The sequence below is a fragment of the Apteryx mantelli genome, chromosome 16 (assembly GCF_036417845.1).
Source record: "Apteryx mantelli isolate bAptMan1 chromosome 16, bAptMan1.hap1, whole genome shotgun sequence".
Taxonomy (NCBI): domain Eukaryota; kingdom Metazoa; phylum Chordata; class Aves; order Apterygiformes; family Apterygidae; genus Apteryx; species Apteryx mantelli.
In genome coordinates this window covers 1162354-1182827 of record NC_089993.1, presented here as the reverse complement: position 1 = coordinate 1182827, position 20474 = coordinate 1162354, and the positions used below count along the sequence as shown (strand labels likewise).

At 42.0% G+C, this 20474-nt stretch overlaps 2 protein-coding genes across 2 annotated transcripts in view; one reads left to right on the top strand and one right to left on the bottom strand.

Annotated features, from left to right (window-relative positions):
* Window positions 1–20474, bottom strand: part of IFT140 (intraflagellar transport 140) — an 81413-nt gene that overhangs the window by 2716 nt on the left and 58223 nt on the right. Inside the window, exons 18-24 of the mRNA XM_013939938.2 lie at window positions 6302–6479; window positions 3388–3578; window positions 2236–2331; window positions 1768–1900; window positions 1532–1675; window positions 1005–1133; window positions 624–806 (exon numbers count right to left, since the gene is read on the bottom strand). Of these exons, the coding sequence (XP_013795392.1) occupies window positions 624–806; window positions 1005–1133; window positions 1532–1675; window positions 1768–1900; window positions 2236–2331; window positions 3388–3578; window positions 6302–6479 (1054 nt within the window). The remainder of the gene's footprint in view (window positions 1–623; window positions 807–1004; window positions 1134–1531; window positions 1676–1767; window positions 1901–2235; window positions 2332–3387; window positions 3579–6301; window positions 6480–20474) is intronic.
* TMEM204 (transmembrane protein 204) overlaps window positions 14935–20474 on the top strand; it is a 31739-nt gene continuing 26199 nt past the window's right edge. The window contains exon 1 of the mRNA XM_013939937.2: window positions 14935–16229. Within this exon, the coding sequence (XP_013795391.1) occupies window positions 15950–16229 (280 nt within the window). The 5' untranslated portion in view covers window positions 14935–15949. The remainder of the gene's footprint in view (window positions 16230–20474) is intronic.

Below are 20474 nucleotides of genomic sequence, written 5' to 3'. Positions count from 1 at the left end.
TTTATTAGGTATGATTAATATAGTCAAGTTTTCAGTAAATGCACATAGACTAAAGCTAGGCACCTAAAAGATTTTTTTTTTTTTTTTAAGTTTTGCTCTAGAAACAAATTATAAGTAGGATATACAATAGCTATTTGCTTTTAACCCAGAAAATGGCTACTATACCCTTGTTAACCATGGGAGAAAGTAAGACACAGGAACTTATGAAAAAATGAGTGGGTATAAGACTGCTTTTGCACCCAGCATTTTGGTAGGGCTGAGTTGTCAGCACAATAAGGAGAGCAAGGTAGAAATGCATGAAAGTTTAGGCAAGAAAGGAAGAGGCTTCACTACATTGATGTTGTGACAGGAGGGACAGCACTGATTTTTGACTGATGTTATTACAATTTCCTCATCTCCAAATATGTTAGTTTAGAGAGAAGAAAGACACAAAGTCAGGGATTCATTTCTAGAGTTGTGCCAGGGAGACACCATCATGTGAGTCATCACTTTGAGAGGAAACTTTACGGCTTAAAAATGTCATCGCATATCTGTTTACGAAGATAAACGTATGTGCGTGCATGTACTCCCCTGCTGTGCTCCTCTTCACCTATGTATGGAGAGACCACAAAGCAAGAGCTTACCTTTTTGGCTGTTAGCAGCAACTCTATTGCCTTCTCATACTGGCCATGCTCAATAAAAAAGTCAGAACAGCGGGCTAGCAGAGCTGGGTCTGATTTCTCATCCAGGTCTTCAGCAATTAGCTGTAGGGCCCCAAACTGCTGTGTGGCAAAGGCAAGCTCCAGTGCTTTGGAGAAGTGTCCTGCCTGCAAAGTTAAGGGTAACCCTTTACAGATTAGAATAAGAACTGCAGAATCAGTTTACAGGATACCCTAGAGAATTAAGAGCCCACCAGGGTTTATGACTGATGAATAGTGCATAGTCAAATCTGCAGTTTATTTAATGCTCCTCTGCTGTAGTAACTGCTTCAATATAAAGTTAGATATTTTTACTAAGTCATTTACCTTGTGGTACAACATGACAGCTCTATCCATTTGCTCTGCCTTTTCCTCATAATAGCAGGCTGCCTCTATCATGTCTTCTGGAGAGCTCAGAAGAGCCAGGTTCATCAGTTGATCATCTAAATTGTTCTCCTATTCAAAAGCAAAGATATGGCTCTAGGTGTGCAGCAAACAGATATCACAATTCTATCAAGCCTCCGGCTTTATACTGTCACACAGTAGCCCATCAGCCATCTTCTATGTAAAATCTATAGCAACCCAAATAACTTTGAGCTGGAAAGCTGATAATTTGTTTGAGGCTTTTTCTGTTGAGATATATTACAAGGAAATAATCCGTTACAACCATCACTTTATTGACATATTTTTGTAAAAGGTGTAGGGAGAAACCAGGAGCATCTTCACAGCTGGGCTGTATGAGCAAGTCACTTGAAAGAGAAAATGAGTACAAACTCGTATCCATTTCATTCTGTATGCTACCTAAAGACAGAGTCCTACTTTGTTTTTGGACATAAATGTACATCTTCCCATACCTTACACAGGCGAATGGCATTGTTAAATGCCTGGGCCCTGGTGTAGAAATGTACAGCCTGCTTGATTTCATCCTGACTCTCATACTGGCGGGCCAAGTGATATGATGCTGCCCAATTCCCCGTTTCATTTGCTATTTCAGCAGCCTGAAAGGAAAATCATATATCTTTACTTTGTGCCCATATGCATCCTGGGAATGAAAATTCTCTGGAAGCAGAGGGGAGCAAGGGTGCCTTACCTTCTGAATGTTGCCCTGAAAGCAGTGCACACGCACTAGGGAAAAATAATCCTGAGCCAGTTCATAGTACTTGAGTGCAGATTCCATATCTGCCTGGCTCTCTAGATACTGGGCCCACCACTTCCAGAGATTCCTAGAAAAGCAACAAAATTAATTGCAGTAACAATAATTACCAGAGCAATGGATTACTCATTTCTGGAGGTGTTGGACTTAAGACTAGGTACATTTTTGGAACATGGACAAGCTTTATCCAAAATCAAGAGTGACATTCAAAGGTCTGCACTCCAAAGGAGTGTGGTGGTGAGATGCAGCATGTATCCTGGAAAGCTGTGGAAGGATCATAATGGATAAGGCAGGGGTTGAACTTGCTGCTGAGAGGATTCATATTACTCCTTCCCTGCTCTCTTCACAAAATGTATTTCAGACCTGAAAGTCCCATTCAGGAGAAGGAATGAGCATAGCACTAACTTGTCTTTCATCTTGTTGACATAGTTCTCCAGGGCTTGTAAGTCTTCAGAGAGCATTCGGGGTACCTCAAACCGGTGTGTGTCTGACTTCTCGTAACTGTATAGAAGAAGAACATACTAGATGTGAAATGACTACCTTAAGAGAAGTATCTCACTTCCTATGTAAGTGCATTTAATTTTGTTTGTCAGCTATAGAGTGACAACACTGACAACAGTACTTCATTTGTATTACTCAGTTCACCATAAGACCAGTTGCAGCCAGCCAGCACCATCAAAAATGAAAGGTACAATGCTCCTGCAAGGCACCTGGAATTAGGGAGGCAATGTGATCACTGAATTTTAAATACAAAGTGCCAGTGATGCTCCAAGTGTATATCCCAGAAAGATCCTCAAACATTAAGCGCATTCCTTTGAATCTGGCTGAAAGGGTAGCAAAAACCCTGTGGGTTCCTTATCTCGCTTAGTCCTTCTACCATCCAATGCAATTTCAATCTTGTTTCCACTCCTGGGAGATCACTGCACTTATGCAGCCATCTACTGCTACAGTCTTTCCTCATCTCCCCCCTACAACCTGGATCATCTCATGGGTCTGATTATACCAGAGCTTGGCTTTGCTTTTGAATGGAAGTGATCTTATTAGGTAGCGTAAGACTTCATCATACAAAAAGCAAGATTTTAAACAAGTACAACACATTAAAAATCACCTCCACTAACTTCTCTACAGACCCATCAGTCACAGGAGAGGACTGGAGGCCATGTGCACCAGAAGCACCCAAGTCAGACTAAGTTCTGCCATACCAGTTGTGTCTGGGACTCTCAGGAGCAGTAAATAACAAATGGCTTTGTCATGGAAAAGGAAGGAAAAGGGCAGTGGTCTTACAGAGGCAAGTACAGGATCAGATATTATTGGAGTTCCACTAGAGTAAGTGGCCCCTGAGAAGACACTTAACCTTTCTGACTCTTAGTTTTATTAGGAATTTATTGTAACAATGCTTTCACTCCCTGAGATAGAAAGCACTAGAAACAGGAAAAGACTTTAATTAATTATTAGTAGTCATCACCAGACATCCTCCTTAATCTGCCTCTAGTCTTCACAGAAACACAAGGCTCCAAATCCCCTCTATATGTAATGGCGCCATAAGCTGGCACTTACTGGGTGAGTGCAAGACCATGCTCTCCAGCTGCCTCCAGGTGCTTAGCGTAGTTGTAGTAAGTGGTGCGTAAGTGAACCCGGTCGTGTCGTTCAGCTGTTTCGATGGCTTTCTGCCACTGGTTTGAGGCTTGATAGAACTTGTTCAGGAGGTCATAGCGTTTGCAAGACTTGTATAGTCGCTCCGCATCCTCCTGAAGGGAAAGCATTCAAAGACTACATTAGCTCCTGTGGGAGTTTCATAGGTGTCCATCCAAGCAGTAATTCACAATGGACACTGCACTTCTGAGTATTTATTAGTACAAGTCATTGTAATGCATCTAAAGTAGCAATAATTCAGAGAGGGGGGTGGGGGGGTGTTAATCAACTAAATACACATAGCCTGGAATAGCACATTACTTGGAAACAGGATGTTTATGTGAAAACAAGGAAAGCACTCAGATCCTGGCATTTACTGTGCAATATCAGCTGGGGGTGACACGAGCAGCTATCAACAGTTGAACACTGATCGGGATGTCAAACAATTTCAGAAAGGGGAAGATGTGCTCATGTGGGGCTACAGTTAAGGGCCACGCTGCCTACCCAAGGGGTGAAGTCTGTCAACCCAGAAGAAGGTCCTGGGTAGTAGGTTTCTTGGCAAGAAGGTATTAAGGGCCAGGGGAAGCCTGTGGCCTCAGTGCAGGTCTCAGAGGTAGGAATTCTGTTCTTGGACAACCGACAGCCGTTCCTGAGGATAAATGCTATTAATTTCAGACAGAATTAGAACAGGATGGTTTCGCCTATGCTGGGTGAGCTAATTTGGAACTAGTATTTTTACACTTTGAGAGGTACTCGTGTGGAAGAAGCATTTTCCTGCCCCACCCAACTACTGTCCAGCTGAACACTATATTTAGTAAATGTAGATTATCTGTCCAAGACAGAAAAATAGTTTCTGTGTCTTATTGTTTCAAATTCAAAAAACCATAGAAATTAGAGATGGAATATGCCTGCACCTACGATGCTATTGCTGTAGGAGAGGAAAAAAGCAACAAAACACTGGTTTTGCTAGAGTTGCCCTCCATCTCTCCAGGTAGATTTAAATATCCAAGAGGATACTACCACTTTTCAGCCTCCTAACTTTCTCTGTCAGGAAGCTTTTCCAAATATTTAGTTTGAATTTTCCTTTTTCTCTTCACTTTAATTCAGAATAGTTCCTCTACCTGTCTAGCATTTATACTCTTAAAATAGCTGTAGATTGCTAAATACCTTTTAAAGCCAAATTCTAGCCATTTGGCTATTTTAAAGATTTCCTTGCTCATTAAATCTTTCCAAGAGCTTAACAATTTGCACTGATTTTCTCTGAACTTCTTCCAGTTCATCAGCATTTTTTCTGGTAATGAGATACTTAAGGGTTGAAGGCAATGTTCCAGCAGCAGCTGCAACAAATGCATAGACAGATCTGTCAAATCAAAGCTCCAGGATGTGATGTCTCTGCAAACACAGCCCCAAACAGATTTGGCCATTTTTACTGTCAAATCACATTGCCAGTTTGTGTCTAATTTATGATCTTCTACGAACTGTGGGATATTTCATCAATTCTGCTTTCCCAGTTTCTCCCTCCCACTGAATGTTCGGCCTGGATGTATTTATCTTTTGCTGTTCCCAAACTAAAAATCTCTTCAGTTTTTCTTTCAGATCACTGATGTAGGTATTAAATAAAGGCTAACTTAGCAAAATACATGCTCTTATCATTCAACTATCTTGACAGTGCTCCAGTCAGTTTTCAATCCACAAGATCGGTAAAGTACAGTAATCAAAAGGAGTGGATTCAGACTAAAATAAAGACAGGTAGAAAAGTCAAGTTCCATTTTGGTATGTATTCACTACAAGGTCGGACTCTAGATATAGGCACAATGAACAGTTATCTGGTGCAGTGGACTACGAGGAGATGGCAGACCAGTCTGATTGCAAACTTTGTCTGTGCTAGAATCTGGTCAAGCTCCACTATCTGCTACTGCTAGCAGTATGGGAAAAATTGGGATGGAAATCTGGGCCAGTATAGGGGAGCAGTTGTGCCTGGAATAGCACAAGCAGCAAATCTGACTTCCGAGCTCCCCTAGCTCTCCATCCCACCAGCCACCCAGCTCCCCAGCCTTGAGACAGGAAGCTTCACTTTGGCCGATGCTGCTGAAAAGTCTTAAGCTAGCTCTCACTCTCTGGCAGAACACAACTGCAGCTTCTCACTCTGCAAACAAACGTCAAAATGAAACTTGCATTTCTCACATTGAACTTTAGAACATGCTTGTTAAAACGTTTTAGCTAGAATATATTCAAGTGTATCTTTCCTTTTATCCAGCTAAACCAAGAATGATTAAGCTTGGAAGAATTATACCCCAAGAAGAAAACCTTATAAGCTAGAACATTTAATGTTTCACACATACACCATTCTTAAGATGTTTCTTTCATTCAGCAGCATTATTCCTCCACATATTCTGTACAGCAGTCAAGAAGACTGAAAAAATAATTTGCTATAACCTTATGCTGCTATGGTTCATGATACTGTTATTTCCAGGCATCGGATTCTGCCCTGCTCATTCTCATTTAGTCATCATGGAACAAGTAAAGGGCTCACAGGACTGGTGAGCCTCTAGAAATTTGGCATTGCTTGCAGAGTAAGCCTCTCTTCAGTGTGACACAGTAATTGTGCAGCACTGGGTCATAAAATGTTGAAGGGCACCCCTACTTCTGTAAGATAAAAACTCAGCTTCAGGAAAATAATTGTCAGAACCATTCTTCATTACTCCTTGGATAACAGGTCGTAGGTTTTATGCCTCTCCAAGGTTTTTGCATCTCTCTCAGATTCTTCAAAAATGGCCAGTTTTTAATTCTAGTCAAACTGAGTGGATATTGTAGGATTCACATGATTGACAGGGTTTACCAGCATGCCCAGCTGAATCGCCAGCACAGCCACTCTGGCTTCCTGCTCAGGTTCTTGTTCAGCCTCCCTTAACGCCTTGGCTCCTCTTGCATGACCCATGTTTCCAAGGCAGATTTTGGCAACATCCAGCCTCTGAGTCTTCACACACATGCGAGCCATGTTCTCCCAGACTGCCTCACTATGAAAAACAAGAAAGAAAAGGAGAAGTGTTATGGTGCCATCTTCAAGACTTGTGCACTAAGCAGATCCAAGGAAAAATGGGAGTGCGAAGGAGAAAGCAGTCAGTAGGATGCATGATTACTGGAGGAACAGAAATAAGCCTCAGACGTAAAGGTCAGTTCTGGAGCTGAATGTCCACAGCCTTAAGGAAGTACTGGGGCTTTTGTTTCACACTGATGTCTAAACAAAAGCAGTTATATTTGCACATATATCATGCAACCATCGATAGGTTCTTGATGCAGTTGCATCATTCAACATATAAACATTAATAATAGTCCCATGCCAGTGGGAATTGGAAAAAGTACTAAGAGAAAATTCTTACAAATTGTATAAACATTACACTGAAAATGTCCTCCTGCTACTGCCTGTCTCCTGTGCTTCAAGCTTGGAACAGCTATTAAGGGCTTACCAGTTATACTAATAGTAAGGAATGATGTGCCAGAAATAACTGACCAAACTATTGTGCTCTAATTTAAAACTTGCACAAAAAAATGGCACGAAAAGCGTCGCAATGCTCAAAATTGGAATTCCCCAGGGCTCCGAGTAATCTTAAAAGCATAGTTACACTTCACATTGCAAAAATCACCTGCCAAGACTGAAGGAGTGAACGTCAGCACTGCGAGCCCGGGCAGCAGTGCCAGGTCTCACCAGACGGCACTGCCAAACAGCGGGGCCACAACAGAGCTGATGGGTACAGGGGAGACTAGCAAAGATTGACATGGATTCTATTCACATTTAAAGCTCTTCAGAATAAAATGCAATATGTTCGATGACTAAAAACCACGAGCATTCAAAATGTGCTTTTTTTCAGCGCATGTACCTCACTGGAGGTACAGTCCACACAATTACACTCCTCAGGCACCACCACAACACAAAACAAGCACCTAAGTGATAAAAGCAGAGGGGGGGGGAGGGGAAAAAAAAAAAAAAAAAGAGTTGAATGGCACTTCAGGCCCTGCACCTGCACCCAGCTCCCCTTTCAGTTTGGAGGGGGCTGACAGTCACGTTTTCCTATGATTAAAATGTTTTTCTCTTCGCAGTGGCTGTGGGAAAGACCCGCACAAACAGGGGAAAATGACTAACCGGGAAGCAGCGGAGCAGACGGACGCGACGTGCTGTCAAACACTGGCGACAGGGACAGAGCAAAACTATTTCTCCCCATCTACTTTACAGCGAGATTATCTTTTATCTGCAACTACCAGATGCGACTACAACATTTTCAGGTAGAAGTCAATGTAAATACGTACATTTAAACATACACTTCATTAAGGCCAAACAATACAGAAAACATAAAATAGGATAGAAAGTAATAAATCAGGGGCAAATTTCAGATAGTTCAGAAGTTTTGCTTGTTTAAAAAAGCAAGATACATGTTTGAGTGCTTTACTGAATTTCTTATATCTGCATGTCCAGACTGAATCTGGTTCAAACACAGCCTCCTCTCGCTCAGTTTTGACATATCCAAGTCCCTGCCCGACGGAGAAGCCAAAAGAAGCACAGAAACAGAACGTAACCATTTCTGAACTTGGAAGGCCTTACCGAAACTTCAGTGCTGCATCCTTCTGTGGGTAAGACTATGGATCTCCATTCAATACAGAAATGCTGATTTATATCAGCAGAAGGTGCGACCTTCCTAACTTTTGAAAGGTTTGAATTACTCTTTTCTTTTATTCAAACCACTACCATATCTAGAATTAGAAATAGCTGGAAAAACACCTTTAAAGAACATTTTGGTCATGTTAGATGTTATCACCATACCTGGCTTTGATAAAGAGAGTAAGTTCTGTTGTTAGCAAAAGATGTCAAATCTTATAAAAGATGTGTGTGTGCACATAGCTGTGCTTCACTAAGGGAGAAATGTAAGCAATAGAAATAAATTCTCTGGACTCTGTAGCATGCCAGAAGCTGCCAATAGCTATTTCACTCTGGCTAAAGGAATATGAGCCTGTGCTGCACTTTGTCAAGCTGACAAACAGCAAATTTCTTAATGGAAATCAAAATCTTAATTTTTAAGAGCCATGACAGCTTGCAGCTTGCAATTCCCTCGATGCAAAGAGAAGATGAGAGTTCAGGGACTTGAACAGAGACAAGGGGAAGAGAAATCTTGTTTAGACTACAGAGCCTGGAAACTTTTGAAAGGAAATGAGCCAAATAGTATATTTTAAAATACAAAGCTGAAAGATAACAGTATGCAGAGACTTGGAAGAGTTTAGAAGATGCTACTCATCATCTATTGGCAGCTTTCTGCTCTCATTAAAGGCAATGGCTCCTGCCAAGTTCAAAACCCAGAGGGAGCTGCTGTCACCCCAGAGGTCCCTCTCATATTGCTCCTAGCCCCAGCCCTGCCCGTGTGCCACCCGGGCACCCACGCCGGGTGCCATGGACTACCCAGATGCACCTCTGCTCTGAGGAACTAGAGCTCCGCCATCCCACTTCTTCCTCCACTCCAAACCATTTGCAAAACTAACCTGAAATGCTTTGTATTTCTGCAAATGCAAAGACCATCCATTTTAACACCACACTCCATATACCACTATCTACCGCTGATAAGAAAAACTTCAAGTGTTTCTGACACAGTGACATGCTGTTTGCTTGCAAAGACTGTCTTCATAGGTATATAAAGATTATCATGTATTTATCAATATATTTATAAATGTACTTATTATTTACATACTTTTAAAAAATCTATTATATCTTATTTTAAATTAAAGAAGGCACTAGTGTAACAACATCATGTGAAATGCAAAAGAACCTAAGTGCTTTACAAATAGAAACTACGATACAGAATTCAGACGGTCTCACTACTTAAGAGAGACACAACTAGCCTGGGCAAACCACAGAGCTGCCGAACACCACAACACCAGAGCCGAGCCTAGGCTGGGAACCAGCACATACCGCATCTCGCTGAAACCACAGGGGGACACGGAGTAAATCAGAGTTCCCAAAACTGGCACGAGCCCAGGACGCTGGGATTCATCCTCCCGCAATTCCTGCAGAAGGACCAGGGGATTTTAGCTGCCCAAGGCAGCCAGGACCTTAGTTTCACCTTCATCTTGAAAAGGCTCCTGCAGCCTCTCCGCAGCACGGCTGCTTAGAGGGAACAGGCACTGCTTATAATGACAAATGCTTTCTTAGAGATTTCCTTTGCAGGCCATTCAGCTTGAGGCCTCTGGTCAGCTGCTGCACAAGGTAGCAGGCCTGCGGGCAAACAGCAAATAACTGGTTCCGATAACGGAATGATCCGTGAAATATCAGTAAAACGCTTCCATGTTTCTCTGTGTCCCAAGAATACCAGCCTTGTCCTTCAGGTGGCACAATCTCTCTGCTGCATTCTTCAGCTAGTGGGGTGACACCTCCAATACCAGAGTAACATTCCTGAAGCGCAGCTGCACATGGGTTTGCTGCCCTTCAGGAATACGTACTGAGAGTACAACGTGCAGCAAAATTCAGTGCTGCATAAAATAATGCAGCAAGTCAGATAGGTCAGGTCAAGAACCAAGAGGCAGAAGGTACAGCACACGCTTGCTTCAAGGCAGCACCACAGTTAATCTCTTGACAGTTGTAAGTGTAGCAAGAAAGACGAATCTGTCTTTACATCCGTAAAAGGCAGCGACTTTTCCATTTCAGCTTCAGCCTCGCAGTCACATACACAATTCCAAGTAATGATTTACCCTCCCCCCAGCTCATACGCTGAGAATTTCCTGTTTTTCCCATCCCCCTCGTTCTTCTTGCCCCTTTGGAAAGCTAGCTCACATCTGTACTTCATCAGCCAAAGCTGAAAACTTAATGAAGACCAGACGCAGTAACAGGGCAACGGGAGCCATAAGAATGCGCTCCTCCTTTTATTTCAGGAGATCTGCGCCTACCCATGAAGCACATTCATAAATGATCTGTTGCTGCACTACAACCTCCCCAAGCTTCAAGCCCCATCAAGAGCGTTACGGATACTGAAGCGCACGTTGATGCCTCATAAACCTGGACACAGGTATAACCACATACTGGATGAAACATTTTTTCTTCCTATATTTCTGATCTTTCAGGATTTGTTTTTCTGTGAAACTGTTTGTAACATCTAGCAGTCTGATTTCACTACACCTTCTGTTACTATATATTCTTCATTGGCCCCAAAAGTTAAAAAAAAAAAAAATCCAGTAAATGGAGCATTATTTAGAAGTGCTAGACATTTATATGGCTGAAGCACCCCACTACAAAATCTCTTGCCCTCTATTTAATGAAAAATTCACATATTCGCATTCCATTTCGTGTCTTGAAATGTCTTGACCAGGAGAAAACAGAATTTCTCTTTGCAGCATGGGTCCCACTTTGCTGAACAGGACACCAAGCATTCTGATTTAAAAGACTACCTTATAATGCAAAGGCAAATATTAACATGAGAGATAATATCTATGATGCTATATGATATAAAACAGTAATGTAATACTTACAAGTGGCTAGACTTTCCTGCTACAATCAGTGCAAATATGCAGAATAGCTTTCCCCATGTCAACAAGAGACAAAAGCAGTGCATAAATTCAGCTCAATTCCCATACAGCTCCCACTGAACTCAACAAGCCTCTCCATGCCATTAACGTCAACGCAAGCAGGGCCACATCCCTAACGAACAGGTCTTCCTGGAATGGGTGATTGTCACCTCAGGCTTCAGACACAGCCCGGGCCATCAAAAAAGGCCATCTTGGCTTAAAATCAAAGTTTCATCACTGAACAAGTGGGAGGACTTTTGCTGACCAAACACAGGGTGGACAAGGAAGCTTCACTTTTGTATCACAGAAGTGGTACAAAAAGAGCCACTGAGCTTCAAGGCTCTTCCGTATCTGAGACATAAAGGGAAATTATCCTCAGACAGGAGCTAACCAGGCCTGGGTAGATCATAGCAAAGACTATTTCTGAGGGCAGATGATCTCTGCAAAAGTACGACTGGTTCAACTGAATATAGATTAGCTGAAAAAGGGAAACAGACTCAAGACAATAATGAATAGACTGTACAAAGAAATTCAGAGTGGATTCTCAGCTAACTGGGAACGCAGTGGATGTGCTAGTCTAGCGCTAAGTGTTTACTATGAGACTTACCCTAATGTAAACCGTGCCTGGGCTGGCCCAGACAAATACTGCGAGTGTGGGCACCACCCTGTCCCTATCCTCCACCCGCTGCCTATGTGCTGCTCCTGGCTGCCTTATGCAAAGGAAAAGGATGGGACAAAGCAGGAGCTGTTTCCTAAGGAAAATTAACAACAAGGATTGCGATTTTGCAAATGTTAATTATGTACACTCTTGTCTGGATTACAGTAACTTAAAAATCAAACAAAACTTTACTAGATCTTTGCAAAACTCATTTATTTTCAACTTGATGCAACCTATTCATTTAATTTCAACTTGAGACAAACCACTTATTTTGCGAAGTTCACGATTTCACAGCTTTAGGCATTGTGATTATTTGAACAGAATGATAAAAAGTCATTTACCCGTAAAAAAAAACCTTACAAAAAAGAAATTATGCCTTGCATAAACAAACATAAATAGAATTTAATAGGTACTAAATGGTCAAATTCAGTATGGAAGTAACTAGTCATCTAATTTTTAATTTTAAGATTTAATTTTAAGATTTAATCTTAATTATTGAGTCTCTGAAAATAAAATGCCATTTAGATAATTATTTCTCACCCAGAACGTCCCAAAATGCTTTGTAAGCTACTATACACACTCCTGTGGAGTCATTAAACATCACTGAACAAAACCACTTTCTGGCACGGAAGAAAGCAAACAGTTAATTGCAGACAAGATCATCCACCAGAAATGTGCAATGGGAAATAAGGCTTAATGTGCTTGCTGAATTACTGCAGACAACACCAGTTACTGCTGCCTCACATTGCTCCTCAGATACTCTCCATGCTGGCTTATTACCTGGGTGGGCTGATGTCTGAAGTGCTGCTGCCCTTTCTCCCCTATAAGCAGGGATCAGGGTTTAAATTCCCATCATCACAAAAACCGAACGTCGCAAATCAGCTGCGATGAAGCAGTCCCCTCCAACGGTGGGACAACATGGACTTAAAATGATGCAGCCATTTCTGAGGGCATCACCTCGCCATAACCTGAGGGATAAACTGATCTGATCTAACGCTAATGTTGTCACCGGTCCCAGTGCCACCTCCTACATTTTGCCTGGCAGTGAACTGATCCACTCAGCTCACCCACACCAGTTCCCACCTGCAGCTCCCCACCCACCTGAGGCCATAACCAGAGGCAATTTGGGAGAGAGGAAGAGATTTTTTTGCCTGGGGCAATGCTGCCTTAAATGCGAACTCATTGATTTGTATGAGTTTGCATAGGTAATGCGCAGAATTGCTCAAGTATCATATCTCAAACCCCAAGCTAGCGCCATAATGGTTAGAGGACCTGGACCACTTGAGACTCAAAGCCTAGCACCTCTAAGGAGGAATATGCTTTCTTTTTAAAGTTGATTGAATTCAGCAAAGAGGTGGAATATTCTAAAGCCAAATAACTGGTGTGGAAAGAGGAAACAATGTGGCTAGGTTTTGAATGGTTAGACTCATTTTGTTCAGTGTTTGTAAAATACAGTTGCCATATTTTCATATGTGCAACAGGAAAACAAAGTTTGTGCTCTTCTGAAAATACATTCTCAGACTTTGATAAATGACAAAAATCAAAGACAAGAAGTGAGCAGAAACAGGTGTGCTATAGGGTAGCAGAGATTTACCTTAAAGGTAAATCCCTCCTGGTATTATCTGTATATGCTCACCATCTGCCCTGCTGCTGAATCACAGGCTTAAAATAACAACAAATAACCATGGGTTATAAAAATGAAAATATGGTCATTCTTGTTCGGAAATTTCTTTGAACAATGGCAGACACCAGTGTATTATTTACATTCAAACATTTAAAAACAGATTTATAGAAATATGATCAATCACTTAGAGGGAAAAAAGAAACCGAACAAATATGCTGCACTGCTGTGAAAGTATGAAGATGTTCAAAGTACTTAAAGCTTGATCTGTTAATGGATTAAAAATGAACCAAGCCCATAGAGGAGTAGTGAATTTATGACCAGATTTGTAGATGCAATTCTGATAGATGAAAAATAATTATAGGGTTGTATCATTCAAATATTTTCAAATCCTCTCTCAAAAAAAAAAAAAAACCTTAGAAAATAAAAGCGTTTGCTTCCAGAAAATTTCTGAATGGTTTCTCCATATGTATTGGGTGAACAGGGATCTGTTGGCTAAGTAACTTAGCTGCTAAGACAAAACTGCTTTAAAATGAGATTTGTTTTTAATTTATTAACTATATTGATGTGAACTCTTGTGCATCCTGAACATCTGGGCTAGGGTCAGCGTGCCGCAGCTGAGCCCGGGGAAGCAGGTACTCTCACCTGACTTCTCACTGCTCCCTCTCCAGGCTGTTGACAAGAATGTACATGGTGTCCCACCTTCATTTCACAATGTACTATTTAATGCTGCACTTTACATTACATTTTTCCAGGATCAGGCTAAGGGGCGGGGGGGGGGGGGGGGGGGAGTATAAACACATGCTGTTATGCCCAGAGGGCAGAGGGGCAGGAGGAAACCTGCAGCAGAAGAGGGCCAACAAGCCTTGGGGAGCAGTAACCGCTTCCCTCACCCAGCTGCAGCTTCGCGACTCAGACGTGTTACTGCAAGGCAGGGCAGTAGAAATTGCTAAAAATGTTAGATGGTGAACAGTGCTTTTGAGACCCCTCTGAAAACATCGATGTTCAGGGACGCTTCCTTTTTCAATTACGGTTTGAAACACAATAACCCTTTCTCAATCTCTACTAGAGCGGCTTTCCTTGCAGTTTATGTAGATTCAGATCTGGCAGAGCTGGCTGGCTGCACGGCAGTGAATTCTGTACTGGATTGTGAACACAGGCATTATATTAAGCAACTTCTAGAAGCTTTTCCATTCTTAAGGCATTGAAAGGAGTTGGCCAGCACTCGCAGAAGTGCTTCAGAGCCACGAGACTTCACAGCACGCCAGGATGTGGGGGTCAGGGCCGTGTCAGTCCCGCGCAGTCTGAAAGGCAGCAATTTTCAACTTTGTTCACATTACGACAGTTGCACCTTCTTTTTCAATTTGTTTATTCGTTTATCAGGTTGAGAAGCTCCAGATTTGAGAGGTTCTGTTTATCTGCCCTGCGACCTTGCGGGGCTCCCAGCGAGGAAAAGGAGTGCCAGTGGCACCCTGCTTTAGCCACGCTGCTCAACAGCTCCCAGGTAGTTCCAACATTGTTCTGCTTTCAATAAAAAGCATTTCAAAAATCCCTCTCCTCAATCCGTCTCTGCAGAGCCGATGCTGCCAGAGTGGAGCCTGAGGATTTCTTCTTTCACGTGGGAAGACAGGCTTCGATCGGCTTCGTGGGCTCGCCTGGGCTGCCTGCTGCGGTCCTGCAGCCACTCCGCTCCCCTGCCTGGCGAGCGGCTGCTCATCCGCGGGGAGGAGGAGGGAGACGGGGAGGGGGACTTCGCAAGGGGAGGAGGTACAACTTTAGAAGTCTCCATAGTCTTTTCCTTTCAGGAAACACATCCTGTTAATGTTTGACTGCCGTGGCAGTGGCTCTGTTTGTTGCAGTCGGCTACGCCCTGAGGCTCACCAAAAACAGCCACAAAATAGCAATTTCCTCTTAGTGGAGAGACAGAGAGGGAGGGGGGGGAAAAAAACCCTTTTCCTCACAGCAGTCTCTGCTCTCCAGTCCCCGCCACTCGCGGCTCTGATGTTCAGAGAGGGACACAGCGGAGCAAATTCCTCAAGAGACTCCAAGCTCTCTGAGTTCCTTTGGGATGAAAACATTCGTGTGGAGTTTGGCTTGGCTTTGAGGATGACCATTCTCAGCGTCTGTGGGATATTCTGAAGGCTGCATCCAAAAAAGGCTTTGGGCGCGTGCCGTTTGAGTCTGAGGAAGCTCTGCGCCCCTCGCCGCCGCGCTCCGACGGACCGTGGCACGCCACCGGCAAGCATTCCTCCCGCTCTCGCCCCAGCAGCGGCAGCTCAGGCTCTCCTGCCTCAAGCCTGGAGTCTTTCTGGATTCACCTTGTCTCTCAAGGAATGGACCTCCCCATCTTCCAGTTCATCACAGGACTGGCGTTGCTTATCAAAGTGCAAGAAGGTGGATAAGCCAAAGCTGGGAAGGACAGAGAGACCTGAAAAAGCTTCTTTGTGTTTGTATTTTATGGAATTCTCCTACCTACCTCGCAATATTCTCATTTGCTTGATCAGAAACGCCTCAGGAGTTGACTTTGAGAATGAACGGTGATGTCCTCTAGCCATTCATAACATCGCATCGAAGCCGCCTCCGCAACAAGCCCTATTTCAATGTGCTGCAGCTGACTGAGACCTTGTGTCTTCTGCAAACAGATACTGGCAGCAAGCTGACAGTCAGATATGACTGTCCAGAAACTGGTAGCCACAGCTGTGTTGGTAGCCCTGGTCTCGCTTATTCTCAACAACGCAGCTGCCTTTACTCCCAACTGGGTATACCAGACGCTGGAGGATGGGCGTAAGCGCAGCGTGGGGCTCTGGAAGATGTGCTGGCTGGCAGAAAAGGGCAGAGGAGGTGCAGGCACGGGTGCCAGGCACGGGCAAGGGGAGGAGCGCGAGTGCGAAGCTCTGGGCTGGGGGTCGGAGTCAGCTGGGTTCCAGGAGTCTCGTAGCACTGTCAAACGTAAGTTCAACTTCTTGTCTTCTCCACTTATATGCTGGATTACGATTGATACAGTGTACCCAGTCCTGAGAAGATTTATAGCCAAGGAGAGCAATACTGAGGAGGGCCTTTGCCCCCACGTGGCTCTCTGAAATCCACGCTAAAAGTTTGATTCTGAATATCTGTTATGCTTCAGCCCCAAATAAATTTGGGAAAGAGAGAATGATTATGTTCACCAGATAAACTAAATTCCTCCTCCCTCCCAAAAAGAACCGTTCTCGATTGCATGGTCTGGTTTGTATAGCCTATGGAAAGATGTACTCTGAAAAAATACATTGTGATTTTAAGTCTAAAGCTATGAGAAATCTCCTGTTCGCCTTTCCCTGGGTTCCTACCATAAGCTTAGCTCTTCCTTCTCAATACAGTGAACCCCTAACTCCAGGTGCTTTGAATACTATAAAAATTCAAAGAGAAAGCAAAAATACTACTCTGATACCATGCTAAATTACTTCTCACTTTTGTTGGACATGCCAGGAAGAGAAAAGACAGCAGCATTTTTGGCAAACACATGCATAAAACTGAGATGGGCCTTAAACGTATGCATATTATTCACACAATTAGTATGCTGCTTGGGTAACATGAAAATCCTTAGACAAGGCATATTTCTTATTTTGCAAATTCATAGACGCATGGGATCTGAAGAATACGTATAGCTTAAACTGAGCTATAAGCTATTTAAAATTGTATTTTTTTATTGATTATACAAATAATAAAAAGTGCACCTTACTTGTCGCATTCACAGCATTTAGGAGTGTGATCCTGCTCTGATTAAGCCACTAGAGCAGAATTGCTCAGAGTACCTGTGTTCAGCTCCGACACTGGCACTGACTACAGCTAAGGTGCCAAGAGGTTTGCTCCACTGAAAGCCTCTGTTTTCAATAGCCGTCTTCTAGGAAGGCTTCTAAACAAGATGACAAGGTACAGAGGCTTTGAGCAGCAGTGCCTTGGGGTTTGTTCATTCAACCAAATCAATGTTTTAACTGAATCCTTCAAGGAAATAATTTTAACAGAACATATGGCTATAAAGTTGATACCATGACAGACACCAGGATTTTCCAGAGATTTTAACTGTGCTCATATGAGAATTGCTCTGGTGCCTCTGAAAACTCAGGAAAGTAATAGTAGTAATATAGGTGATTTTAGACAGAGTATTGTCATGGTTTGAAATGTGAAGAGAAAGAGCAAAATGCTCTGTTCCTCCTCAAGGCCTCTTACATCCCTCTGGAGACCAAAATGAAGAAACAAAAGAGGAATTTCTTTCCAAAAATGGTTCACTGTGGACCCATGCCGTATCATTCTTTTCCAAAAAAAGTGTGCAATAATTTTTTTTGCACATGAGCTAACAGTAATAGTAGCAGCAATAGTTTTGAGTAAACCACAAACAGAAAACTTCTAAAATGTTCTAAAGCCCTTAGACCTGATTTTCATTTCTTTTTTAATTGAAAAAATTTTTATTGACAAATAGTTATAAAAATGATGAGACCATTGGAAAAGTTCCTCAATATGTATCTGTAATTTTATCATTGGAGTCACTGCCCTGATTAGTATTTATAAGCCATGTTCTAACTTGAAAAACTTGCATACCATTCATGATTTTAAAAGTACATGCTCTACATTCAACAGCTGGAATGACCTCCTGCATATTGAATTTGGCTCTTGCAGTGTTTTAAACATGCAAACTTGTGGGTATTTCTTGCTATGCATAGTTCAGAAGATGGGAGGTGCTATAAAGACTGGCATAGATGTATCGGTTTCAGAGCAGAATTGTACAAGCAGCAATTTCTTACATCAAATAGAAGCAAAATGTACTGGAAAATGTTTAAATTTCAAAGTAATAATTATAGTATGTCCAATAAGAATTATTTTAGCTAACAAACACGCTTAAAAAAATTAAGTTTAAAGAAGGACCTTGAAGCCTGATGGCTCAATTTGTATAGGAATAAAGCATCTATTCACTATTTTACCTGTGCATATAGCATATAGTAAGAAAAAGGCAAAGTTTGAATCTCTAGAAAGCATTTAAAGGAAAATGTTACCTCTACAGCTGCATCATGAAAAACTATTGAGGCAACGAATCTGTTGCACACACTTTTAAGACAGATATATTTCTGTGGATTTTACACTCAGCTAATATGCGCCTGAATCTGCATCCCGATTTTAATCATCATAAAAAAATTCTGTAATAAGAAATCATGTGTTATTTTAGTAGGATGTAATGCAATCCTCATCTGTCAGTTATAGATGAATCACAAGCATACAAACATATATGTGTGTGTGTACATATATATATATAGCACTTTCTGAAGAAATTCATTCCTCAAAGATATGAGTTACCATATATTTTGCATGCCTGAAAAAAATTGTATTGCCATTTGAAGAACAAGCAAAAAACATGCTCTTCCAACAGCCATGCAAAAAAGGTCACAGTACCACTCAAAAATGTATTTTTATTTATAGACACACACATTCATATATACGTGTGTGTGTGTGTGTGTGTGTGTGTGTGTGTGTGTATGTATGTATATTTATCTAGGGGACAGGTTATTTATCTCACAGTTCAACAGAAACAACCTAAAACCTCTGAGAAGTAGCTTTTCCATATAATGACAATTTCTGCATAAGTAGTATGTAAATAATAACCAACTAAATGCACCACTACAAGCATGTTCACTCACTGGCAACGAATTTCTCACTGACTAAAACTTAAGGGCCTGCTCTTTCTCCCATAGAAATCATTGGCAAAGCTCCTGTTCAATGGACAAAAAGGCAGGTTCCCCTGTCCCGTCCCGATCATGCACACAACTCAAAGAAAATGATTCACACGAAAAATTTTGCAAGTAGTTCATTGTGTCAGGACTTGCATATGCTTAAACTAAACCACAGGAAATTCAAACAAATAATAATTGAAGTCTTGCATATATAGGGGAAAAAATAAAAGAAAATGATCTGTCAAAGGTCACGCGGTGAGCGAACAGAAAAAGTCAATGCAATAGAGCACATTCACCAAAAGCCTCTCTAGAAGTGCAAAAATCAAGTTACATAACAAATAACACTCTGATCAAATTCCCCACTAACAAGGCATCAGCGTGAATTATTCCATCATAATATGAACAACTGGAGCAAGAGGAAAGCTAAGGTGTTTTGCATTCAAATCCCATAATGCAGACACCACATCAAGGATGTTGAAGAGTCAGTAAAGGCATCCTGGAGCGAATACCAAAGAACATAAAAGACAAGGGGAGATTACAGATGCTGCAGCAAAGAGATGCCATGGGGTAAAAAGGATTAGAAATAGAAAAAATAAAGTCCAGGGACAGGAGTAAAACATATAAACCAGCAAATCTGTGCATCTAGGTCTTAATTTAGAAAATTCAAGTTAAAGATTCCTGAGTGAGGGTTGCTGCATATACTGGATGTTCACATTTCTAGGAGTGGAAATGTTTAAGTAAAAACACAGCCAAACATACAGGAAATAATAAGCAGTGGAACAAGCAATTAAGACAGTCTTATTAATTTATCAGATTATTAACCTGATAACCTTAACCACCACCAATCTAATCACACAATTTTTTCCTGATACATGCTTTTTGCACAACCGACTTCCTCCCTCTAGCTATTTAAAATACATGCTGATATAGCAACATACTCCTCACTCCAGTGAAAGTGTCTTCATAAGCGAGCACAAGTCAAGGCAGCAGTGTGGAGCAAAGCACACCTTCGCACCCCTGGGGGGGATATCAAAAGCTTCGCATCATGCAAGTGCCTAAATACTACACAAATGCACTATTAAAAAATCTCCAGACATAATTTTTGATCCCTCCGGTCAAATAGGAGCGTCCTTTGTAATCCGATAGTGGCTAAATTGTAGCACCTAGCAGTGCAAAAAGGGCAGCATGGAGCAATGCAGCATTTTCCTCTAAGCAAAACAAACAAACAGCAAAGCAAACTTTTACAGTCGAATAGGTTATTGCATGTAACTACTTGCTAGCCACCTCTGGACCACCTCCTGCTAAATCAGAACATTAGTTCAAATGATAGGAAAACTAAACATCTCAGTGTGAACTATTCCAACATGGAAGAACTCAAAGAAATGTGAGTGCCTGAGGATCCAGGGGGAAGTACCTGGCCCTGTTCTTCAAGCTACACCTCGCTCCTCCTGCCAGGAGGAGGTCTCAGGCCCTACCACCTCTGTCTTTATCCACTTCT